This window comes from Phyllostomus discolor, chromosome 12 (assembly GCF_004126475.2).
Source record: "Phyllostomus discolor isolate MPI-MPIP mPhyDis1 chromosome 12, mPhyDis1.pri.v3, whole genome shotgun sequence".
NCBI lineage: Eukaryota > Metazoa > Chordata > Mammalia > Chiroptera > Phyllostomidae > Phyllostomus > Phyllostomus discolor.
This window is the reverse complement of record NC_040914.2, coordinates 65,306,009-65,332,169: the sequence shown is the minus strand read 5'-3', so window position 1 is coordinate 65,332,169 and position 26,161 is coordinate 65,306,009. Positions and strand designations below refer to the sequence as shown.

Genomic DNA, 26,161 nt, shown 5'->3' with positions numbered 1-26,161 from the left:
CTTAAAAAAAAAATTCACTAGACTCCGTTAGCCCTGTGATCAATATTCCTCTGAAAAATATTCCAAGGGTTGCTTCTGACATGATGAGATGTAGGCCATGGCTTCCCAGACTGTGTATCTGCCTTTTTTCTTTCTGTACATTCTCATCTGTAGGACCCCCAATTTTTTCTCCCAATTAACCCTCTAAAGGGTGCAGGAGAAAAAGAATCATGACAAGTAAAAGATTGCTGGGAACTGCTTTATTGTTTCCCAAACATTTTAACTGATATTCTCCAGGTAAAGTTCCACAGAGACACCACTATTGCTTGAAATTAACTTATTGTAGTGGAATATTGGCAAAGCGGGAGAAGTGGGGATTCATTTTCTCAGGTTTCGGGAAAATGCCCAGCTTCTTTCTAGTGAAGTAAAGGGGAGAGAAGCATGTATGACTCTGGTTAGCAAAAGCATCTGTCACACTTAAACCTTATCTTTCTAAAAGCACAAGATATTTTTGCCTTGTAAAAAAATTCTCCCAGTCAAAATCCTTACATGGGAAAGCTGGGACTCGAACCTAGGCACAGTTAACTTCAAAAGTCCTGCCAGACAGGAGAGGTTCCTTGGAGTGAAACCTCTTCTGCACTTTTCACCCACCTCCTACCAACCTCTTCTTCCCTGGCTCTCATCCATCCCCACGGAAGGTCTGTGTCTGTTCAGCTCCACAAACACCCTTGCTCTTTCCTGTCTCCGGTCCTCTGTCTGGAACCCATTTCCCTAGCACCTTCCTTGAGTATTTTTCAAGGTGAAATTCCTCTAAGTGGTGTTGCCACGTAGTCTGTAGGACAACTTTTTAACCAAACGGTGTTTGACAGGGCTGATTCCCAATACCCTGGCCAACACCTGAGCATTTGAAATTACCCACCTAAAGAGTGAGAAAAAAGATCTGCTTGTTTCAATATGCATTTTGATGGCTATCTGTAATGGTTTTGTGTTTCGTTATCTTCAGTCTGTGTGAACTTCTTCTATCTCACTGTCTTGGGCGGGATTATGGTTTTGCTCTGCGGTTGGAGGCCAGTTGACAAGAGCTTAGGCGCTTTAAGATAACTACTTCAGTCTGCGGTTCTGGAAATTACTTTTGAAAGCGTGAACCAAGCAGGGGTGAGGGTATCTGAAGGCGACAGAAGGCGCAGCCCCAAGGGGTCCAGGGCCGACGCGGGCTCCGACGTCACTGCCGCGCGCCGTTTCCGGTCCCCGGCGCCAGAGCGAATGACTTACCCCTCCGTGGGGCCGGACCCGGGCTCACCGCGACCCCCGGGAGCCCACGATCGCGCGGCGCCAGCCGGCGAGTACACCAGCACCAGCATCTCACCCGCCCCCGGGACCATGGCCACTGACTCGTGGGCCCTGGCGGTGGATGAGCAGGAAGCGGCGGCCGAGTCGGTGAGTTGGTTTCAGCCGTAAAAGGCTCAGAGGGTCAGTTTTGGCCCTGAATCAGATCCCTGGGAATGAACACTCCCTGCGTCGGTCCGGATCGGTTGGGATGCGGGCGGCGATGGAGCCTGGACCCTGAGCTGGCTTTGTTGACTCACCCACCTCCCGTGTTACGTAAGCGCAGGTGAGGGTTCCCATCTACGAAGAGCCCGGCCACCTGCCTGTTCCTGGAACCCGGTTTGATCGTAGATTGCACTCATGTACCCTGGAGTGTATCACTTTTGTAGGTGTCACTTTTCCACTCTCCGATTTTGAGCTTCTTGGGCTTGAGGACCATGGGTTACTCATATCTGTGTGCTTCCTCAGCTTCCTTAAATGATGATGAATGAGCCACTCAATAGGCCTGGCAGTCAGTAAATCCTCTCCTGACCTGCTTTAACTTTGCTCTGGGCCTGACACCCAAGATATGCGTTAAACATTACTGTGTATAGAATTAATTTCTCTCACCTAAACACTCTTTAAGTTCTGATACTGCTTTAAAACTGCTTCTGTTGGTACTTATTTCTGTGAATTCGAGAACAGGGGCTTTGTCTTATTTTTTATAGCTGATAAAGAAGTAATAACACAAATAGTTCAGAGTCAGTTTTTAACACTGGTTCCCACCACGACCAATTTTTTCCTCCCCAGAGACTCTTTCTCTTGAAACTGATTTAGCCCTGGCTGGTGTGGTTCAGTGGATTCAGTGCTGGCCTGAGAGCCAAAGGTCAGGACACATGCCTGGGTTGTGGGCCAGGTCCCCCGCTGGGGGTGTGCAGGAGCCAACCTATAGATGTGTATTAATGTTTCTCTCCCTCTCTTTCTCTGTTACTCCCCTCTCTCGAAAAAATAAATAAATAAAAATAAAAATAAAAAAGACCCTGGCTGATGTGGCTCAGTGGATTGAGTACTGGCCTGCTAACCCAAGGGTCCCGGGTTGGTTTCCTAGTCAGAACATACTCCTTGGGCTGCAGACCAGGTCCCCAGTAGGGGGCGCGCAAGAGGCAATCACACATTGATGTTTCTCTCCCTCTGTTCCTCCCTCCCCTCCCCTCTCTCTAAAAATAAAATCTTTAAAAAAAAATCTGACTTACCACATTGACCTCCTTATTCCCTAAATAACATGCTTGTTTTGCTACTTCTTGAATTTGCAGTTTTAAGTATTTATTGATTTTGACTCCTCTATCCTCCTTTCCTCACCACACATGTACACCTTGTCATTCCCTACCTTTTCATTATTACATTGTGATTTTTAGTTAGTTCATGAGCATTTCAAGTTTATATTATTAATAACATGAACAGTTTTACTTTCTTATAAAACTTTTTATTTGTCCTTGGAATTTATAATTGCCTTGTGTTTTTGCTTTATAGTGTTTGTACTTCAATTCAACCCCAAGTTCTTTGCTAGTTGTCTGAGTTTATCTCAGGATGTGCAGGCACATCGAGTATTCCATCAATTCCATTTTTCCCAGGTCTTTCGCTAGACTAGTCTCCCCGTGTTTAGAGCACTACTGGGGATCCTGTCCCCTTCTCTTGTATTAGATCCTGTCCTTTCTGTGTCTCCACTCTCCATCTTTCTCGATTTTGTGGAGCAATCCATCAACTTTTGGGAAGTATATGGGAAGTAAATTTTTAAAACTGCACTTCCAAAAATATATTATTTTGCCCTATCATTTGACTGACACTATGGCTAGATATAGAATTGGGGTTGGAAATTATTATCCTGCCCAATTTTAAAAGCATTTTTTTGCTCTTGCCTTTTAGATTTCTATTATTTGTTGTTGAGATGTGGCAAACATCTGACTCATTCTGATGTGACCTGTTTTTCCCTTTCTGAGCTCGGAGAATTTATCTCCAGTATTAGTCTATTGGGTCTATTTTCATCCACTTTACTGGGCACTGGGTGGGTCCCTTTCAATTTGGCAAATTCTTGTCCTTTGGTTATGGAAAATATTCTTGAAAATTTTCATTGTTGATTTCTCCCCTTTGTTTTTTCTTTATTCCCTTTTTTAAAAATTCTTTTTTGTTGAATGGTGGATCTCTTGGACTGGCCCTCTGCTTTTTTTAAGTCAAGTTTATTGAGGTATAATTTATATATGATAAAACTTACCCTTATTCTGTGAATTTTGACAAAGGTATCCAGTTGTATAATCACCACCAGAGTCAAAATGTGTAACATTTCCATCACTCCCCAACAGTTCCCTCAAACTTTGTACATTTAGTCCCTTTTCCCTGTCCTTCTCTGGTAACTACTCATCTGTTTTCTGTCACTATAGTTTTTCCTTTTCCAAACATTGTATAAATGGAATCATACAATATGTGACCTTTTGAAAAATCTGGCTTCTTTCACTTAGCACAATGTATTTGGGACTCAGCCATGTTGTTATATGTATCACTATTTCGTTCCTTTTTATTGCTGTGTAATATTCCATTGTATGAATGTACCACAGTTTACTTATTTTTCTATAGATGGACATTTGGGTGTTTTCCAGGTTTTGGCGATTATGAATAAAGCTACTGTCTGCATTAGGATACAGGTGATTGTATGGACTTATGCTTACATGTCTCATGGATAAACACCTAATAATGGGATTTGTTGGGTTATATGTTAAAAGTATTATTAACTTTGTAAATTAGTACATGCCAAACTGTTTTCCAAAGTGGCTGTACCATTTTGCATTCTCATCAGTGATGAACTGGAACTGTAGTTGCTCCATACCCTCACCAGCACAGCATAGCCAGTTTTTTCTCTATTCTAATAGGTGTATTGTGGTATCTCACTGTGATTGCAATTTAAATTTTTCCTAATGATGTTTAGAATATTTTCATGTGCTTATCTGCCATTCATTTGTCCATTTTAAAAATCAGATTGTTTTATTATTACTGAGTTGGGAGAGTTCTTTATATATTCTGGATATAAGTCCTTTAATAGGTTTGTATTTTGCATATACAGTAGTTCCCCCTTATCCGAGGGGACTACTTACTAAGACCCCCACTGTATGCCTGAAACCACAGATAGTATCAAACCTATATATACTGTTTTTTCCGAGACATACATACCTATGACAAAGTTTAATTTATAAGTTAGGCACAGTAAGAGATTAGCAACAACTAATAATAAAGTAGAACAATTATAATACTAATTATAAGAAAAGTTATGTGACTATCTCTCTCCCAAAATATCTTACCATGCTGTGTATACACACTGGACAAAGGGATGTTTCAAGGGACAGAGCAGGATGTTACAAGATTTCATCATGCTACTCAGAACAGCACAGTTTAAAACTTACAATGTGTTTATTTCTGTAACTTTCCATTTAATATGGTCAGACCACAGTTGACCGTGGGTAACTGAATTCATGGAAAGCAAAACTGTGGATAAGGAGGTCTACCATATATTCTTCCAGACTGCAACTTGCCCTTTTCTTTTCTTTTTTTCTTTTTTTTTTTTTTAAGATTTTATTTATTTATTTTTAGAGAGGGAAGGGAGGGAGAAAGAGAAAGAGAGAGAAACATTAATATGCGGTTGCTGGGGGCCACGGCCCGCAACCCAGGCATGCACCCTGACTGGGAATCGAACCCGCAACACTTTGGTTCACAGCCCGCACTCAATCCACTGAGCCACGCCAGCTAGGGCTATTTTCTTAACAGTACTTTTCAAAGAGCAGACATTTTCAATTTTGATTCAGTCTAACTTGTCAATTTTGTAATGACTAGCCTTTTTTGTGTTCTAAGAAGTATACCTTGCCCAAGGCCACAAAGCTTTTGACTTGTTTTTTTTTCCTACTAAAGATGTAGAGATTTAAATTTTACATTTATGCCTATGATCCATTTGAATTAATTTTTTTATGTGGTAGGAAGTGTGGATCAAGGTTCATTTTTTTCACATACATGTTCCAGTGTCATTTGTTGAAGAGAGTTATCTTTTTTCTTCTATTTTCCATCTTTGTCTCTTTTTTGCCATATTTCCTGGAAGATTTTCTCAACTGCTTTCTGACCTATTTTGTGTTTCATTTCTATCACATTTTTAATTACAAGAACTGACTTTTCCCCCCTTACTCTTCCTTTTTTTTTTTTAATCCTTACCCAAGGACATGCTTATTGAGTTTAGAGAGAGGGGAAGGGAGGTTGAGAGATAGAGGAATATCAGTGTGAGAGAGAAATACCAATTGGCTGCCTCTTGTATATGCCCCAGATGGGACCGAACCCGCAACCTAGGCATGTGCTGACCAGAATTGAACCCAGGACCTTTTGGTTTATGGGATGATGCTCCTACCAGCTGAGCCACAACAGTCGGGGCAGCGTTCCTTTTTATAAACAGTATCTTGTGCTGCTTTCATGGCCATAATATCCTCTCAAAATTTTGAGGATATTAATATTAGTTTTCCTTAGGTGCTTTTATCTACTTGTTTCATTATTTTTTTCATGATAGAGACTTCTCAGATGGCTAATTCTTATCTACTAATATTTAAGAGTGGGTGTCTAAAAAAAGAGGTGAACGTTCTAAATACATGAGTGGGCCTTACCAATCCTGACCTCTATCTCTTTAGTGTCTTCAGAACATTCTTGCTGGCTGGCAGAGAGGGGTCCTCAGATTCCCTGTGGGGAGGGCAGGGGTCTGAGTCAGTGTCAGGGACAGGAATGGGAGGGGCAGGAGGTCTCAGGACCCCGTGTACCTGGTTTCACTCAGTGCTCCCGTTTTCATCATGGCACCCACTTCCTCCACTGTGGCCCTCACCTTGTTCATCGCAGCATTTCTCGTGCCCTGCCTAGCAGGCACCATTGAGTAAATGAGCTGTATAGTCTGTTTTTCCATTACCTGGCTCTGTCAGAAACTTTTGGGCATGTGTTCTGAATATATACATCTCTATTTAGAAATTGTATAGTATACTCTTATGCTAAATATATTATATACATTATAAAACACACAAAAGTAATAAAAGCTGAAATAAAGATAAAATTAACAATGTTTTAAAATGTTTTCCTGTGCTTCCTTTTGCTGGCTTTATACTTTAATATCTCAAGGTACAATATACGCTTTGGAAAAAACCTTAATAGCCACTGTAAATATGAATATATATTTCAAATAGTTTTTATAGTTTTGAATTTTTTTCACTAACTTTGTGTTAGGTCAGATTAGATTGTCATTCTCTTAACTCATTAATATGCCTAAAAGAGTTTGTTAGGAGTTGGTAGCTTTGACATTTTTTTATTTGCTTGAGTTTGCATTGTTGGAATTATTTTTAAGATAGAACGGAAACTCATAATTCACCCTGTGATAATGAACATCCAGATGTAATATGATTAGCTCCTGTCATTTTTGGCAGATCTGTACTAGCCATTGTATCTACCTTACAACAACAAAGCCCTGAATTTTACAAAACTGAATCTCAGCACCCTATTTTTAGAGTATTATGGTAGGATTTTACCCTGTTAATCTTTTTTTTAATTAAAAGCTTTATTGAGGTATTTACATATCATATCTTTTATCCACTTAAACACACAGTTCTCTGGTTTTTATTATATCCACAGACTTGTGCAGCCATTACCACAATTGTAGACCTTTTCATTGCCCCAGAAAGAGACTCTGCATGCCTTCGCGGTCGCTCCCTATCTCCCTCCAGCCTGTCAGCCCTACACAACCAATCATCTACTTTCCGTCTGTTTAGGTTTGCCTCTTCTGGACGTGTCATCTAAATGGAGTCATACAATACATTTGTGGTCTTTCGTATCTAGCTTCTTTCACTTAGCATAATGCTGTCAAGGTTCACCCATGTTGCAGTGGGTATTCAGTATTCATTCCTTTTTATTGTCAAATAATATTCCAGTGTATGGATATACCATATTTGTTTTTCCACTCATCATATCCACTGATGGTCATTTGTATTCTTTCTACCTTTTGGCTATTATGAATAATGTTGCTACCATCATTTCATGCACAGGTGACCATATAGTATTTTCAATTCTCTTAGGTATATATATATATCTAGACGTGGCATTGCTGGGTCATAAAGTAACTATGTGTTTAACTTTTAAGGAACTGCCAGACTGTTTTCCAAAGCAGCTACCCCATTGTATCATTCTTAGATTATTATTTTCTTTGAGGTTACTATTATCTTTGAAATATACTTTTGTGCAGAGATTAAGACCTCAAACTTTGTATCTAAACAGGCTTGGATTGGTATTCTGGGTCCCTCACTTACTAGTTATATGTCCTTGAGCAAACTGCTTAACTTTTCTGTGCCTCAGTTTCCACATCTATAAGATGGGGGTAATCATAGTACCTACATCATTCAGTTATGAATGGCTATATAAGTGATAGCTATTATTATTGTTATTAACTGTAATTCACAGTTTCTTTGCAGGAATCTTAAATTATTTGTACTTTATGGATTAGTTAGTTGATACTCAGTAAGATTTATGAATCTGCTAACCATTCACAGGTAAATTAAAATAGATCACAATACTCTAAAACTGAACAAATGAGTAAAAACACCCCTGCTACCACCCTCTGCCTTTATGGAACCCTCACTGAGGACCCGCACAGGCATTGCATGACATAGGGGACTAGGACATACACAGTGCTGGGATACTGTTAAATATTCATTAAGCTTCATTTCTTTGATGAGTAAGGCTCCCACTTCACCATTCTGCCTACAGCCCTAATCACTGTAGTTCATTTATCATGAAATCTTCCTTTTTTCTCTCAAGAGTAAATCTCAGGTAGTTTTAGAATAAAATATAATGTGTAACTATAGTTTTCAATTATCTTAATGTATCTTAAAAACTAAAGTATTCCTGGCTGGCGTAGCTCAGTGGATTGAGCGCGGGCTGGGAACCAAAGTGTCCCGGGTTCGATTCCCAGCCAGGGTACATTCCTGGGTTGCAGGCCATAACCCCCAGCAACCACACATTAATGCTTCTCTCTCTCTCTCTCTCTCTCTATCTCCCTCCCTTCCCTCTCTAAAAAATATATAAATAAAATATTTTTTAAAAAAACTAAAGTATTAAAGGCATTGAAAAATGTGGATAGTAAAGGGTGGGTGTTTTTGCCTTTTTTCCTTTTGGTTAATTTTCTGAATTTTAAAATAGTTTCCAACGAAGACACAAGTGAAACTGGTTTTTCATTTTTGGTCCAAATAAATAAAGCAGAGCAAGGTATCTGAACTAATTGCTTTCAACATAAGTTTCATTGTTTGGTCCACTCACACTGCAGTGGATAATACAAACTTTACTTTCCTGTTGCTTTTGCCTTACAGGTTTTGCGATCTTATAGCCAAATGAAGGATGAGTTTGTTTTATAGATTCTGCTAGAACCTCTCAGAATTCTGATACACTGTATTAAAACAACATCTACTTGTTTCATTTTACATTGTTGCTATCAACTTTTCCTACACATTGTATTTTAGTTATGTAACTATTTACACTTCAATTTGAATGATATCAACAAAAGAATGGTTTGTTTTCTTGCCATTGAATATTAAAATGCTTTACAATAATGGATATTTCTAACTGTTTTATACATCATTAACTTATTTAGACCTCAACCCTAATAATTTATTTTAAGCAGCATTTATCACCCTATGAGTGAGTGCTATTAACCTTACTCTCATGAATATTACCAGTAAGTCAGTCCGTCTGTCTCTTTTGTAACAGCCCTGACTACTACTGGACTTAAACTAGGTTCATGGGCAGGATGTGGAGGAGGAATGCTTTGGTGAAGACTAAACGATATTGAACACCACTTACACACCATGCACTGTGCTGGTTGCTTCATAGTCATTATCTGTTAGGGTGCTATCTATTCTTCAGAATTAATGAAGATTTTTACTGCTTTCTGATGGGATTTTTTTGCCATTTTCCTTTTTTTGCCAGTCTTGCCAGTGTGTTCTCCCCTTCCCCCAAACACCAAAGCAGAGACACCAGAAACACCCTTTTCAGTTTCTGTAAGTAGAAGTTCCTCCATTCCTAATTAACCACCCATTAAAACAAACATTTGCCCTGTCTAGTGTAGCTCAATTGGCTGGGAGTCATCCCACAAAGTGGAAGGTCTCGGGTTTGATTCCTGGTTAGGGCATATGCCTGGGTTGCAGGTTCAGTCCCTGGTCGGGGCATATATGATAGGCAACCGATTGATATTTCTCTCCTACTCTCTCTCTCCATCCCTCCTTAATAAATAAATAAATAAATAAATAAATAAATAAATAAATAAATAAATAAATAAAATTTAAAAAGAAAACCAGACAACTTTTTAATTCCTCCCTTGTCTTTCCCCCTTCTTGTTAAACTTAGAGAAAAGATAGAAATGAACCTCAAGCTGTAAATAACCTGTGTGGGTGGTGTTTTAAGAAATACCCTTTTTTATTTGTTTGTTTTGCCCTGGTTAGTGTGACTCAGTGGATTGAGCATAGGCCTGTGAACCAAAGGGTCGCCAGTTCAATCCCCAGTCAGGGCACATGCCTGGGTTGCAGGCCAGGTCCCCCCACACCTGGCAGGGGATGCATGAGAGGCAATCACACATTGATGTTTCTCTCCCTCTCTTTTGCCCTCCCTTCCCCTCTCTAAAAATAAATAAATACCATCTTTTTTTTAAAGAAATACCCATTTTTGTGACTTTTACTCTGCACTGAATTGTCATTGGCACCACTTATGTTAAAGATTATAGCACCTGCTTTATGATATATCCAAAGAGCAATTAAAAATAAAAATATCCCCTGTCTTTAAGGTATATTCTTTTTTGTGTCAGCTTTATTGAGGTATGATTGAGAACTAAAGAGTATTTTCATTCTACTAGGGGAGATAAGTCCTGGCAGGATATCTTTAATTTACAGTTTGATCCAAATCCTTGATAATTATTTCTTTGAAATATCTCTTCACTCTGTCCCTTCCTACCTAGTCCCACTTAAGCCTGCTGGGTATTTTGATTGCACAGTGTGCCATGATCCTCCAAGCAGTTCCTTGTTTAAAATACCAGATCTCCATCCAGCACAAGGCGGCCTCAGCGTGAGTGAGGCTGCACGTCTGCGCTGTGGTCCTGTGGCTCCCACGGATCCTGCAACACCACACTCACAGACACCTTTTCCATGATCTTCTTAAACTTCCTCTTATTTGGAATGTGAGAGCATGGCAACTCAAATGATATTCTATTGAGAGGTCTTTGTATCAGAGAATTAACCAAACTCATAAATTGTAATCCTCTCTAGGGGTTGGAATTAGGGGTTACAAAAAGAGCCCAGCAGAACAATCTAATGAATAGGTTTTGAGAGTGGCTCACGTCTCCCCAGCATCACTGGGGAAGCTCTGTTGACTCAAAATCTTTTAAGTTATTTTTCTGACACTCTCCCTCCCTCCCGTGTTCTCCATTTAGTTGAGCAACTTGCATCTTAAGGAAGAGAAAATCAAACCAGATGCCAATGGTGAGTAACTAAAAACTAGTTTGAAAACAAATGTGATTTATGTCAGTATTTCTTTCGACATAACTGTCTGGAAAAACATTATATATGGAACCAGACGGGCTGGCAGATGTTAGCAGTTATTTGACTTGGAATCACTAAACTGGACTGCTTTGTTTTAATTGTGAATAATAAAAGCATGAGGTTGGCTAATTGACTCTTACATATTATTAAATGTATTACTAACCATGAGACTATGGAGCCAAAGATTATTTCTTGTTTTACAAATATTCCTGAGTTTGAGATGAACAAGACAAAGTATGAGTAACCTGAGAGTTAACCTATTGTAATTATTCTGAAATCATGTACCAAAAATCTAAGATGTCTCTTGAATTTTTGTTGATGTATTTAATAATATAGGGAGGAAATTGTAACATTTACCTCACTGAATTCACTTATAATTTGTATTTTGTATATTTTTACATAACTATAATATTTTAAAATATACATTTCTATTAGTTATATACATAGACTCTTAATGACAGTATTGTATTCATATATTGATGAAATTTGATTTGCACAGGTATTCCTCTGTTGAGCATTAAGGTGATTTATGATCATTGATTTCTGTAATCATCTTTATATAACATTTCATAAATATTAATGCTATGAGGGAAATAAATACTTTGAAGTATAGTAAGAGGACACAGAATAGGAAAGTATTAAAATATAAGCTATATTATGTCATACCTTTATTTAGGAACAATAACATGTTTTTATCTATGGCTTGGCTTCCTCATTATTTGTTTTTTTTTGCTTCTTAGGCATTTACATTTCTAGTGTTGTAGAATTTGAATTGTCTCAGCTGTTGGGTATGGGATTTGATTTTGAATGACAGCCACTTTGTGTCTGATAAAGGTGCTGTTGTCAAGACCAATGCTAATGCAGAGAAGACAGATGAAGAAGAGAAAGGTAACAGCCTAAGAGCTATATTACCAAGGTTCTACAGTCTAGAGACTGGATTTTTAAAAAGATTTTATTTTCAGAGAGGGGGGAGGGGAAGAGAAAAAGGGAGAGAAACATCAATGCACCAGAGAAACATCAGTTGGTTGCCTTTCACATCCCCCAACCAGGGACCTAGCCCACAACCCAGGCATGTGCCCACACTGGGAATTGAACCGGTGACCCTTTGGTTCGGAGGCTGGCACTCAATCCACTGAGCCACACCAGCCAGGACTGAGAATGTATTTTTAAAAGGCTTCATTTTTACATGTAACTTGGCTTGACTTTAATGGGAATCACAGTACTAATAAAAGCTCAGTGTAGTCATTGGTGAAGGAATTCTAATTGTTTACATTTTAAAGAAATTTTACTTTGAACAACTGATGAACTTCAGCAGCAGCAGGAAATGTTCCCTGAATGATTATTTTTTTACAGGGCATTATAAAAGAAATTGTAAGTTGCATCCCCATTGTCTAATAAATTAAACTTAATAATATTTCGTTACACTTAACATGGGTAACAAGATGCAAACAGCTTATATGACGCAAGACAGACTTAATTTCTGTGAATTTCTGTGTGTTTTTTCATTGTGATATTTTTATTAGGTTAATCATTTTAAGTTTATATTAAGTCCAAATTGGTGAGTAAATATTTGGGTCTAGAGGAATAGATAATCTAAGGAAAGGACAGTTATTAGGAATAGAGTTCTAAAGAAGAATATGAGACTCAAATGGATATATGAGTATCATAACTTTTCTCTCTTTTTTAAGATTTTATTTATTTTTTTTAATTTTTAAAAAAGATTTTATTTATTTATTTTTAGAGAGGGACAAGAGGGAGATAGAGAGAGAGAAACATCAATGTGCGGTTGCTGGGGGTCATGGCCTGCAACCCAGGCATGTACCCTGACTGGGAATTGAACCTGCGACACTTTGGTTCTCAGCCAGAGCTCAATCCACTGAGCTATGCAAGCCAGGGCTTATTTAATTATTTTTATAGAGAGAGGAGGAGAGAGAGAAAGGGAGGGGCAGAGAAACATCAATGTGTGTGAAAGATACCTCTATTGGTTGCCTCTCACACACCCCCTACTGGAGACGTAGCCTGCAACCCAGGCATGTACCCTGACAGGGAATCAAACCAGCAACCTTTTGCTTTGCAGGCCGGCGCTCAACCACTGAGCCACAGCAGCTAGGGCCATAACCTTTCTCTTTAATAAACAAATTAATTATATTTATAAATCAAAACTATGATATACCTTGAGTTAGAAGTCCTAGTACAAATGCTACTGCTTAAAATACCAATGGCAATTAAATTTAGACGAGCATATGGTGGATTTCATAGATTTTAAAAATTCTTTGCTCTCTTTCCTGCTGACAGAGGACAGAGCTGCCCAGTCCTTACTCAACAAGCTGATCAGAAACAACCTGGTCGATAACAGAAACCAAGTGGAAGTCCTGCAGCGGGACCCAAACTCCCCGCTCTACTCGGTGAAGTCCTTTGAGGAGCTCCGGCTGTGAGTGTTTGTTTGCTCTCTTACTCTCCCCTTTGTGCTCAGATAGAAATCCTAGGCCTGTTATATATATGTTTTCATCACAGTAGAATATTTTGAGCTATTACAGGTTTAATCTTTTTAAAAAATTTTTAGCTGCTTTGAGCAATTAAGTAAAATTTGCAGGTAATCTATAGAAATTTTATCTGCACTTAACCACCGAGCTCAGTTTGGCACAGTTTGAGTATTGTTAGTTATAAGTTGGGTGGGTAACAGCAATTAAAAAGAGGAAACAACCCCCAGATATTTGGTTTCTTTCCTCAACCAAAGAGATTGACTTGCATTATTAACGGCTTTCCTAGGAAGCCGCAGCTTCTCCAGGGAGTCTACGCCATGGGCTTCAACCGTCCATCCAAGATACAAGAGAACGCATTGCCTTTGATGCTTGCTGAGCCGTATGTATCCTGACATAACCCTATCTCATCTATAATTTTCTACCTTTGAAAACTTAGTATTTAAAAAACTATACTAGTAATACATGTTCATTTTAGAAAAACATGTTAAAAAATGAAAAATAAAAAAATCATTTGTAATTTCCCTCCACCACATACTATTAATACTTGGAATAGAGTCTTCTAGACTCTTTTCTATATAGACTTATATATGTGTGTATACAGAAAAAATGTATTTTTATCTTTTTAAAAAAATTTAGTTAGTTAGTTTTAGAGAGAGGAGAAGGGAGGGAGAAAGAGAGGGAAACTCAACATGTGGTTGCCTCTTGTGCACCCGCTACTGAGGACTTGGCCTGCAACCCAGGCATGTGCCCTGACTGGGAGTTGAACCGGTGACCCTTTGGTTTGCAGGTCAGCACTCAATCCACTGAGCCACATCAGCCAGGGCTATAATATATATTTTTAAATGGATATAAATTTTTATATGCTTTTAAAAATTTTATAAGATCATCTTTCTGTGTTGGTAAATATACATTTATATAATTCATATACACCATAATTGTATTACATGGATAGTAAATTTATTGTATCAGGCCTAACTAGTGTGGCTGAGTTGGTTGGAGCATTGTCCTGTAAACCGAGAGGTCTTGGGTTCAATCCCTGGTCGAGGAACGTGCGGGGAAAAGGCAAGGCAACTGATTAATGTTTCTCTCTCCTATTGATGTTTTTCTCTCTCTCTCACTTTCTCTCTCTAAAAATCAGTAAGCATATCCTCGGGTGAGGATTTAGTAAAAATTTTTTTTAAATTTATTGTGTCAAATGTAGTAGGTAAAAGCAAACTGTCCTAGGAGACCAAATAGTACAATTACTAAGGTTGTTTTCTCGTGTAGTGCTTCTCACACTTTCATAGCATATGAGTCTCCTAGGAATTAATTAAAATGCAAAATCTCATATCAGTAGATTTGAGGTGGGGATGGAGGTTCACCATTACCAATAAGCTTCCAGGTGTCATTTTTAATTTTTTTAATTGATTTGAGAGAGAGAGACATCAATTTGTTCTTCAACTTATTTCTGCATTCATTGGTTGCTTCTTGTATGTGCCCTGACTGGGGATCAAACCCACAATCTTGGTGTATCAGGGACAGTACTCTAACCAACTGAGCTAGCTGGCCAGGAACACTGATAGCAGTTTTATTATGAAAATTTTCTAACATACAACAAAGTTGAAAGGATTTTATAGCGAACACCCATATACCCACCACCTAGAGTCTACCAATAACATTTTACTACTATAATTCATTACATACCTCTCTACCAACATGTCTTGTTTGTTAAGGTACTTTACAGTAGGTTGCAATTTTAAATCAGTACATAGGGTAGGATCTCATCAAGTAGGCAATGCAGAGACTTGAAGGAGAAGAGATCTGAGCCAAAAGACTTGAAGGAGAGGAGAGAGTTGACGTGTTGTCATCAGAAGACTGCTGTCGTGGGCAGAATATAGCTGATGCAGAAGCCTTAAGACAGGAGCATGGCTGGCATGTTTTCAGAGCAGCACTGGGGCCATTGTGGTGGGGGGGAGTACAGCAGGGGGTACTAGGAGATGAGAGCAGAGAGGTAATGGGGAGCCAGATCAGGGTAGGACGTTGAAGGGTGAGAAGGACCAAAGTTTTGCCATCTCAAATATGCCCTTTAGAGTATTAATTTTAAGCTGATCATTAAGAAACAAAAGACTCAGAGCCCTGGCTGGCGTGGCTCAGAGGACTGGGTGCTAGCCTGTGAACTGAAAGGTCACCAGTTCGATTCCCAGTCAGGGCACATGCCTAGGTTGCAAGCCAGGTCCCTGCTTGGTGGGGGCGGGGGGGCATGTGAGAGGCGGCTAATTGATGTATCTCTTGTACATTGAGGCTTCTCTCCCTCTTTGTGCTCACTTCCCCTCTCTCTAAAAAAATAAATAAAATCTTTTTTAAAAGATAAAAGAAACAAAAGATGCAGAAAGAACCTTTGACTCTCCCCCCTTACTAGCCTGAAGGATTTGAAATGGAAAAACCTGCTTAAAGGAAGGATACACCACAGCTTCAAAATATAAACTAGATGTGGCAGACAGGGAGAAGCTTTAGCAAAACCTGTTCTGTTGAACTTCCTTCTGTGACCCATTGTTTCTGGGCAGGGCAGCCAGAATGTTTATCATGTTTGCTGTTTCTCATCTTTCTATAAACTGCCTACTTTTCCTTTGAAATCCCAGACCCTTTCCCCACTTCCTTTGTTCAAAATGGCATGTAAACCTCAACTGTCCAATGCATCTTCAGGTCCCATTTCTTATGATACCCCCAAATATACATCCATAAATCCATTTTGGACATTTTCTTCTATTAACTGTAATCTGTCTCATACTAACTTGATTATCAGCCCAGCTAGAAGAACTTAGAAGGTGGAAGGAAAATTATTTTCTTTGCCCCCACAAGGGTATTATAAGGATTTCACCTTTACTGAATGAAATCGGGACTGATTGGAAGGTTTATGAGCAGAGAACTGATGTGAGCTGACTCATTTTAAAAGAATCACTGGCTGCTGTCTCAAGGCTAGATAAAAGATAATACTTCAAAGTCCACCATAAAATCTTCTCTACAGTGCTCTGTATTTTTGAAGCTATAACATGTAACTCTGCTACAGAATGCAATTAATTTTGATTACTCACTTCATTTTTCTCTTTCGTTAAAGATTTTATGTACTTAATTTTAGAGAGAGGGGAAGGGGGGAAGAAAGAGAGGGACAGAAACATCAATGTGCAAGATCAGTTGCTTCTCACATGGGGACCTTTTGGTTTGCAGGCTGGCACTCAATACTGAGCCACACCAGCCACGGTTGATTATTCATTGTTTAATAAAGCTTTATTCCTTAAAAAAATCTTTACTATATTTTTTCCATTACCATTTTGTCCCCTTATACCTGCCCCCCCCATATTCTTCATTTAAAAATATATATATTTTGTGTGGCTTTTTTTTAGATTCATTTATTTATTTTTAGAGTGAGTGGAAGGGAAGGAGAAAGACAATAAGAGAAACATCAATGTGTGGTTGCCTCTTGCATACCCCCAACTAGGGACCTGGCTTGCAACCCAGGCATGTGCCCTGACTGGGAATCGAACCAGCGACCCTTTGGTACACAGGCCAGCACTCAGTCCACTGAGCTACACCAGCCAGGCTCAGTATTCTTCATTTTTATTAACTGAAAGGATAGTTGAGACTTAAGCTCCTAAACAGTTTGTTTTCTTGTGCAGCCCACAGAACTTAATTGCCCAGTCTCAATCTGGTACTGGTAAAACAGCTGCCTTTGTGTTGGCCATGCTCAGCCATGTAGAAGCTGCAAACAGATACCCACAGGTAAGGGCTTGGTGAATTTGGGTTTTCTGCTAACACACAGCTAGAAGAAAAAGGCTATTTGATGGATTAAAAGCCATGTCTTGTATTACTTTTTACATAAACTAAAGCCCCTTAAGTTGGGCACAAACAACATAGTTGATCTAGTAACAACAAAAATCCTGTTACCTTCTGTGGTTTGCCAGTTCTGGGATACTGCTGGTATGCTTGGCTCCTTTACTTATAGGATAAACCTCTTTCAACTACAACTATTCATTCATTAGAAAGTTGAGAACCTTCTGAGAAAGTGAAAAGGAAGCTGGTCTCCAATTTGAATATCAGATCCTTACTCACTTGTAGGTTTTGGTACTCCACTGGCTGATAACTGTTTTCAAGTGTTTTTCCCAGCCAGAGTTCTGACCCCTGAGAATTCTAACGTATGACTTTGCAGTTTAAAGAATCAAATAGTGTACACTTGATATATTCTTTCCTTAGCCTTAGCTGGAACACTAACTAAATCCCGATGGTAATTCCCCATTGCAAAAGAGCTATTGTCTTGAATTCTCACTCTGCACTCTTCCTGCCAGTGTCTGTGCCTCTCCCCAACGTATGAGCTTGCCCTCCAAACGGGAAAAGTAATTGAGCAGATGGGCAAATTTTACCCTGAACTGAAGCTAGCTTATGCTGTTCGAGGCAATAAATGTGAGTATGAATATGTGATCCTAATTCATTAAGCTAATAACTTCTATTTACTTTGAAAAATTTTATGCAGTGGTTGAAATAGTACAATGAACACATGTGCTTTCCACCTAGGTTTGAAAACTTAATATTTTGCCATATTCCTTTATATATATAGAGAGAGAGAGAGAGATATTAAGATTTTTGATGAGCCATTTGAAAGTAAATTGCAAACATTGTGACTTTTTATTCCTAATACTTTAGTGTGCATTTCATGATGAGGACATTCTTCAGCATACCCACAATACCCTTACCACAACCAAGAAAACTTAACAGATTCTCTAATAACTAACACTAGTCATTTTCACTTTTCCCCAATTATCTACAAAGTGTTTATGGCTCTTTTTTTTTTTTAACCATGATTGAGTCAATGTAGCACTGCATTTATTTGGCTATTCTATCTCCTTGAATTTCTTTCAATCTAGGATAGTCAGTCCCCTCACATCCCCTCCACTATTATATTTGACTTTTTGAATACAACTTTTTGCTCATAAAATGTTTCAAATTCTGGATTTATTTAATTGCCTAATTTCTTTTTAATGTCATTAGAACAAAAATGTTCTAGAATGTTCATGGCAATTAACTCTGGGAGCTTATTTTTATTCTTTTTTGTTTTTTGATTTTTTTAATGTATTGACTTCAGAGAGAGATAGGGGAAGGGGATGAGAGAAAGAGAAATATCGATTTGTTGTTCCACTTATGCATTCATTGGTTGCTTTTTTTCAACAATGTAAGTATATTTATTTATTTGTTTGTTTTTAAGGTTTTATTTATTTATTTTTGGAGAGAGGGTAAGGGAGAGAAAAAGAGGAGAGAAACATTAATGTGTGGTTGCCTTCTGCATGCCCCTGACCAGGGCCCTGGCTCGCAACCCAGGTAAACTCTCCGACTGGGAATCGAACCAGCAACGCTTTGGCTCACAGGCCAGCACTCAATCCACTGAGCCACACCAGCCAGGGCCATTGGTTGCTTCTTGTATGTACCCTGACCAGGAATCAAACTTGCAGCCTTGACACATCTTATTCTTTTTTTTTTATTCATATTTTCTACTTTTGTTTTACAACTAATAATATTTAAGTAATTAAAATTTTATGTCCTGGCTGGTATGGCTCAGTGAATTGAGCACTGACTGCGAACCAATGGGTCACCAGCTCGATTCCCAGTCAGGGCACTTGCCTGGTTTGCAGGCCAGGTCCTCAGTAGGGGGTGTGTGAGAGGCAACCACACATAGATGTTTCTCTGCCTCTCTTTTTCCCTCCCTTCCCTCTGTATAAAAATAAATACATAAGGCCTTTAAAATAAAATTTTCTTTAAGGTTTGGTGGAGTCCCATGGATCTTTCACACAAACCTGTGACTTTATGACTTGCAGAAATCTACTCTGCATACAGTGTCCTACCATGAAGTCAGTTCTGAGGAGAAAAATAAAATAAAACTTAGTGAAAAATTATCATAAGACCTTTAAAATATTGCAGTTTGGATTTGAGTTCAAACTGCAGAAGGATCTGAATAATTTTTTATGGAGGGGCAGCAATTTTTTCTTTCAGTTTTAATTGTTTGTTATTTTTAGAGAGGGAGAGAAACATCAATGTGTGGTGGCCTGTCACACATCCCCTACTGGGGACCTGGCCTGCAACCCAGGCAAGTGCCCTGACTGGGAATCAAACTAGCGACCCATTGGTTCGCAGGCCAGTGCTCAATCTACTGAGCCACAAAAGCCAGGGCTGTTTGTTAACTGAAATAAGAAGTAAGTGTTTGTTAGCTTTGAATTGACTCAACATTCACATTTGTGCAAAATTTTGGCTGTGACTAGAGGGAGCTTGTATATGTCTGGTCAAGTGTACAATTGAAGTACTAAAATTTGAATCAATAAGTACAATCTAATTGAAAATGAAGAACCAAATTCTCGATTTCAGACTGTGTAAGGCCAAGATCTGTCATGGTCTGCCAGGCCTACTCTGTGGAGACTTTAAGAGAGGTAGATTGTGTTTGAAAAACAAAGCCTTTCATAAAGAACCCTATTTACTGACTCTGGCCTGGGGCATGTAAAGGCGCCTGACTTATTTGATCTAGACACTGGGAGAGCTGAGGGGCAAAGTTCAGTAAAGTGAGACGGGCTTTGAAAAAGTCTACTTGTGAGGAAATGCAATCATGGTGTAGGAGGAATAATATTCACAGAGAAAAAGTAAAGATAACAGAACTTTGAAAAAGATAGAATGAAAAAGAATACCACTGCAGTTTTTTTATCTTCTCATTGTTTATATCCTTACTATCTTTCAAGCATTATTGTCTTTTTTAGTGTGTGTCCATTAAAAATACTCTAATGATATTCTAACCTTTCCTTATAATATTCATGCAAATGTCAAAACAGTTGCATTAAAATATATTCATCATAGACCCTGTTTTGTGTGGCTCAGTGGGTTGGGAATTGTCCTGCAAACTGAAAGGTGGCTGGTTCAATTTGTGGTCAGGGCCCATGCTTGGGTTGTGGGCCAGGTCTGTGGCTGTGGACATGCAAGAGGCAACTCATCAATGTTCCTCTCTCACATCATTGTTTCTCTCCCTTTCTTTCTCCCTCCCTTCCCCTCTCTCTAAAAATAAATAAATAAAATATTTAAAAAATTACATCATAGCTTTAGAATTTCTGAGAGAGGAGAGCTAGGTTTAGCCATGGACATTCCCATGAAAAACACCTTGTCTCTACAGTGGAAAGGGGTCAGAAGATCAGTGAGCAGATTGTCATTGGCACCCCTGGAACTGTTCTGGACTGGTGCGCCAAGCTCAAGTTCATCGACCCCAAGAAGATCAAGGTGTTTGTTCTGGATGAGGCTGACGTGATGATAGCTACTCAGGGCCATCAAGATCAGAGCATTCGCATCCAAAGGTAGGATCCTGGATCTCAGAGGAACTTCTCAGCCTCCTGATCCACAAATAAAAGTCTTCCTCTTTGTGCCTCCTCCTGTGATACCAGCCCCTCTTCTGTCTGCTGCTGGGTTCTTTGCTTCAGAAGCTTCAGAAGCATGTGCTTGAGGGGCCATGTCAGCACTGCCCATTCTCCCAGGCTGGGCTGAGGGAAGGGACTTAGGGAATCCAACACCACCCCGTCCCTGCCCCACGTCTGCTCCCGCCTCTTCCCCGCAGTGCTTCTCCACCGCTGCCATCTTCCTGGGGATGTAGCCCACCCAAGCCTGGGGAGGCCGTGCTTGTGTTGGCTCCAGTGATCAACTCAGGGTCATGCCAGATACCTGGGCTTTGCCTTGCAGGATGCTGCCCAGGAACTGCCAGATGCTGCTTTTCTCTGCCACCTTCGAAGACTCTGTATGGAAATTTGCCCAGAAAGTGGTCCCAGACCCCAACATCATCAAACTGAAGCGTGAGGAGGAGACACTGGACACCATCAAGCAGTACTACGTGCTGTGCAATAACAGAGATGAGAAGTTCCAGGCCTTGTGTAACCTGTACGGGGCCATCACCATTGCTCAAGCCATGATCTTCTGCCATGTGAGTAGCAGGTGGAGGAGCAGTGGGGGCAGGCCTGCCTGGGGAGGGGCTCCCTGGGACGGTGTTGCCCAGCCTGTGTCTCTCAGCCAGCTGCACCTGAGTGTGCTGGGGGACCAGCCTCCCTCTGTGGGACTACAAATGAAGTGAATCACTTCCTCCTGCCCCAGGGCATATTCTCATGCTATGAGGAGTTACAAAGCGAAGACTGAAAATCTGAACCTTCTTTGAGCCTACTTCTTAGAGATAACTTGGGGAAAATTACCAAATAAAATCCAGTGAAATAGCCCTAGCTGGTCTGTCTCAGTGGAGTGAGCTTGGCTGAAAGGTCAGTGGTTCAATTCTCTGTCAGGACTCATGCTTGGGTTGCAGGCCAGTTCCCCAGTTGGGGGCATGAAAGAGGCAACTGATTGTTTCTCTCCCTTTCTTTCTCTCTCCCTTCCCTTCTTTCTAAAAATAAGTAAAATCTTTTTAAAAATTGTTATCTGCCCTGGCTGGTGTGGCTCAGTGGATTGAGCACTGACCTGCAAACCAAAGGGTCAACGGTTCGATTCCCAGTCAGGGCACGTCTGGGTTGCAGGCCAGGTCCTCAGTAGGGGGTGTGTGAGAGGCAACCACACATTGATGTTTCTTTCCCTTCCTCCCTCCCTTCCCCGTTCTAAAAATAAATAAAATCTTTAAAAAATTGATTCTCTTATAGTCAGCATATAGTTGGATCTTACTTTAAAAAAAAACAGTGAAATAGTTTTAAAACAAAGAATACAGACATTTGAAGTATGAAAATTTTTGGTTGAAACCACACTTTCTCTAGATGGACACTAAGATCATTTAAGTAATTCACCCAAAAACAATCACATGGCTAAAAGTTCTATTTGAAAAATTTAAGACTAACCTGCTGGCTGAATGCAGCAGGGCCTTCATGTATATGAATGGGAAAAAGCCACTTTTCTGCAGGTGCTTTCATTTTTTTTTTGACAGATATCTTCATTTAAAACAATTCTTTTTACTCCAGACCCGCAAAACAGCCAGTTGGCTGGCAGCAGAGCTGTCCAAAGAAGGCCACCAGGTGGCCCTGCTGAGCGGCGAAATGATGGTGGAGCAGAGGGCTGCGGTGATTGAGCGCTTCCGAGAGGGCAAAGAGAAGGTGCTGGTGACCACCAACGTGTGTGCCCGCGGTGAGCAGAGACCTCGTCCTGGTCTGCAGCACTCATGGCAGTGAGGGAAATCCTCATACGTGAAAATCTCAGGCGGTTTGGGAGAGATCAAGCAGGGCTGGTGGTGACTTTTCTTCTAGGAGAGCCTGGGTGCCCTCAGCAGAGGAGAACTTGCCCAGGAGCCCGGGGTCCTGACTGGGAGGAAGGAAAGTGCAGGCATCTGACTGGTTTAGCACAGCACTTGCTCCTCCTGGGGCAGCCACTGAGGTTTAGCTGCATCTCTAGACACTTGCGTCCAGCAGAGGCTCTCCCACTGACTTCACGATCTTGTTAGCACCTGCCAGAGCTCTGTGGCTTACCTCTGGGCTCTGCTGCGTGCCCCTGCCCCTGGGTGCCAGAGCCAGCCCACCCAGACTCCTCCCACCCAGCGCTGGTGTGTGTGGCCTGACTGTGGGCGAGCAGCAGGGATTTGTTCTCTGCCGCCCTCACTGTTTCCCACCTCTCCTTGGTGCAGGCATCGACGTTGAGCAGGTGTCCGTCGTCATCAACTTCGACCTTCCAGTGGACAAGGACGGGAACCCGGACAACGAGACCTACCTGCACCGGATCGGGCGCACTGGCCGCTTCGGCAAGAGGGGCCTGGCCGTGAACATGGTGGACAGCAAGCACAGCATGAACATCCTCAACAGAATCCAGGAGCATTTTAGTGAGTCCCTGGGAGTGTCCTCTGCCAGGGCCCTCTCCTTAGAGGGGCACATGCGAGGGCCAGGGTAGGGTGGGTTTTCCCGTGACCCCCAAAGAGGCTTTGCCCCTGTCCATATTCCCTGCCTTCCCTGCAATACGGACGTTCTCAGGGAGCACACCTGGGGAGTTCAGCGTCAGGGACTGGAATGACAGTCCCCCCCTGGCCAGGCTGAGGGACCTCGGGCTCTGTTGCTGTCAGTACCTGTTCCCCAGGTACCAGAAGCCTTTGGGGTCAAAGGAAGGATGGTTGTGGCCAGAGGCAGGGCTCGCTCCTGGCCAGGACAGAGACCTGTGTGTTTCTCTCCCTGCTGGCTGCCTCCCCTAGGTGTGTGTCTCCACAGTAACCCCTTGTTGGTCTCTCTTTGAATCTTTTTCTTTTTCCTCAGATAAGAAAATAGAAAGATTGGACACAGATGATTTGGACGAGATTGAGAAAATAGCCAACTGAGAAGCCCCACCAGTCCCTGGTGCCCACCCTCGGCACCCCCCCTACATGGCAGACTAGTAGTGCTTTCACATAGAGGCCTCAACCGTCACCATGAAGATGAAGGCACACGTAGAGAGAAACTACCTACCTCATTTTAAATTACGTTTGGACTCAACAGAAATTGTGCAAATGATGGGGGAAGGTAGAAACAATTGTTGACACAACTTTTGAAGATTAGGCGTGAATACACAGAAATTTACCTTTTGGAAATTCCGTCTTTTTTTTTTTTTGGCCAGTGTTTTCCCCAGTGTTACACTAATCTAGATCCTGTGGCTAATCACTTGCTCAGGAGCTATCTGGCTGTCCCTGCCTGTCCTTGGGCCCTAGTGGAAGTGACAGAATACAGGTGAAGAGGGGACACAGAGAGGCCCAAGTAGGATAGGTGTGTAAGCCACGCACCATGTTTGGAGTAAGGTGTGAGGCGGCAGAGGAGACCTATGAGCTGCTGCTTTGGGTTCTGAGCGTTGTTAGCGCACTCTGTCCTGATGCCCACAGCAGGAAGGGATTTGCTAAGCATGGACCAAATGCCAAACTGGGATCTTCAGTGTACGCAAGTCTGTGTCGCAGGACCATGCCCCACACAAGCAGCTTGTGGGGGTCCCTTGCTTGTGGGTGACCAAGTCCTGAGAAGTCATTGTGGAGAATTAGTGCTGGCTCCAGCCTGCTATAAAACCTGGTTTTGCAGGCACTTGCTCATATTTTTTAGGTCCCTGCCATCACCTTAACCCCTCAGTAGCCCCAGGCAAATAAAAGGTGATCTGAGGTTTGGATCATCAGTGAAAACTCGTTTCAACTCACGAAGGGCCAGCTTCAAGGCAGCCTCAGAAGTAATCTGCAGTAGTCACAAATGCTTGCTTTGTTTTCAGATCCCAGAAGGCAAGTTTTTTAAGAGCTGGGGAATGAGTTCCAATATTTGGTGTTTTGGTTGTAAAGGGATACTGAACATTTGTGTTTAGTGCTTGGAATACAAGTGCAACTAAGGGACTAGGTGGACTACAGCCGTTCATCTGTGCAAGGCAAGAGTAACTGCCAAGACATTTACTCCATCCTTCCTTACTCGGCATCTTTGTGCAGAGTAGTTAGAGCAAATAATAGTAATGGACATTCCTGGACAAGACTAGTGGTGTCCACGAGGTGACAGTGCAAAGACGAGACTGAGGTGCAAAACCAATATGCAACCCCAGCCAAAAGGAGTCCTGTTCTTAGACTTTGACACAGAATGGCCACTTCACCTAGGACCAGGCTTGGAAGAGGGCTAGCTCTGTCTCCTGGAGAAGGAAGAAGCCACTACCAGCTTCTAGGTGGTTACCTTAATCTAACATTACAGATACTGCAGAGAAACTGACACTCTGCCAGTCCTCCACATTCCTCCACTGGGCACTAGAGTCTTTATGCTTCTGGCCAACTTGGACCAACTTTGGGAGTCTTAGAAGAAATTTAACTGCCCCACTCTCAAAGTCCTATGGACCAACCCTGACATAAAGAGAAACGAAGGCAATAATTAAAGGACTGTAAACTCACAAGGCTGCAGGCCAAGCATACCCCCACCTCACAACACGTATAACCCATCTACTGAGTAGCCCTAAAGCTGGGCAGGAAAATGGGAAGGCAAGTGCCCCAGTCTCCTCAATTGTAGGAGTAGATGGGCATCTGGTAGAAATCTAGATCACCATTCTTAATCTGGGGGCTTGGACCCCTTAGAATTCACTGGGTGGGTTTTGTAGAGTCTGAAGTATATGCAGTACTTTGAATTTAAATGCATCTTCCTGGAGAGAAACTCCCAAAGGAGTGTGTGTGTTTTAAAAAGGTAAGAGTCACTGTCATGCATGGCTCTGGAACGTGTCCCCAGTGTCACTGCAGTCCATGTTCCTTCGCAGACCGTGTTCTTTGCCTCCAGTGTTTGGCCCCCAGGGCTCAATGGACCTCAGCTGCTTCTGTGACCGTGTCCAATTCTGAGACATCGGTGACATAAAATGTATTGAGCCCTTGGTGAACTTGAGGCCACAGGGTTTCTTCTACTGTTTTTAGTAAGTTTCTCTATATGCAATGATAAACTGTGCCCTAGAACACAGAATTCACTTGGGAAAAGGAGATTTTGGTCTAAAGAAAGATTCTGGATATGTTCATTATCCATACACATAAACAATGGATTTTATTGGGGTTTTTGAGTGTTCATTGACTGTATGCATGATAACTAATCAACTGTTGATGTATCCTTTACTAACACTAACAATGTGACCTATTCATGTTACTAAGCTATCACTGACTATAAGAAGGAAACAGCATGTTTTGGTTGCTGATATTAGTAATCATATTACTAATATGATTACTACATAATATGAAGACTCACATATTATTCCATAAGCTAGTCAGCACCTTATATTACTGTTCCATTTCAAAGTTGACAC

At 41.1% G+C, this 26,161-nt stretch overlaps 1 protein-coding gene and 1 long non-coding RNA gene across 4 annotated transcripts; one reads left to right on the top strand and one right to left on the bottom strand.

Annotated features, from left to right (window-relative positions):
* Nucleotides 1-301: 301 nt before the first annotated feature.
* On the bottom strand, nt 302-1,344 carry LOC118497537. Its single transcript, XR_004900058.1, has 3 exons — nt 1,252-1,344; nt 899-1,098; nt 302-395 (listed from the first exon to the last, which is right to left on the bottom strand). It is a non-coding gene; the product is annotated as an uncharacterized LOC118497537 (long non-coding RNA).
* On the top strand, nt 1,209-25,908 carry LOC114488101 (ATP-dependent RNA helicase DDX19B). 3 transcript variants are annotated; one of them, XM_028501730.2, is made up of 12 exons: nt 1,209-1,416; nt 10,811-10,859; nt 11,754-11,807; nt 13,215-13,350; nt 13,689-13,781; nt 17,056-17,158; nt 17,722-17,836; nt 20,577-20,754; nt 21,134-21,371; nt 22,381-22,543; nt 23,037-23,228; nt 23,653-25,908. In XM_028501730.2, exons 1-12 carry the CDS (start codon nt 1,243-1,245, stop codon nt 23,712-23,714), a joined length of 1,557 nt encoding a protein of 518 aa, XP_028357531.1. In that variant the 5' UTR covers nt 1,209-1,242; the 3' UTR covers nt 23,715-25,908. The 3 variants fall into 3 exon arrangements, with proteins under 3 accessions (XP_028357531.1, XP_028357534.1, XP_035868089.1); XM_036012196.1 differs by lacking the exon at nt 1,209-1,416 and adding an exon at nt 9,366-9,389; XM_028501733.2 differs by lacking the exons at nt 10,811-10,859; nt 11,754-11,807.
* The last annotated feature ends 253 nt before the right edge of the window (nt 25,909-26,161 follow it).

Coding starts and splice junctions, on each gene's coding strand:
- LOC114488101 (XM_028501730.2), top strand. CDS start 1,243: ATGACTTACCCCTCCGTGGGGCCGGACCCGGGCTCACCGCGACCCCCG. Junction 1,417..10,810: donor AGGAAGCGGCGGCCGAGTCG/GTGAGTTGGTTT, acceptor TTCTCCATTTAG/TTGAGCAACTTGCATCTTAA. Junction 13,782..17,055: donor CCTTTGATGCTTGCTGAGCC/GTATGTATCCTG, acceptor TTTCTTGTGCAG/CCCACAGAACTTAATTGCCC.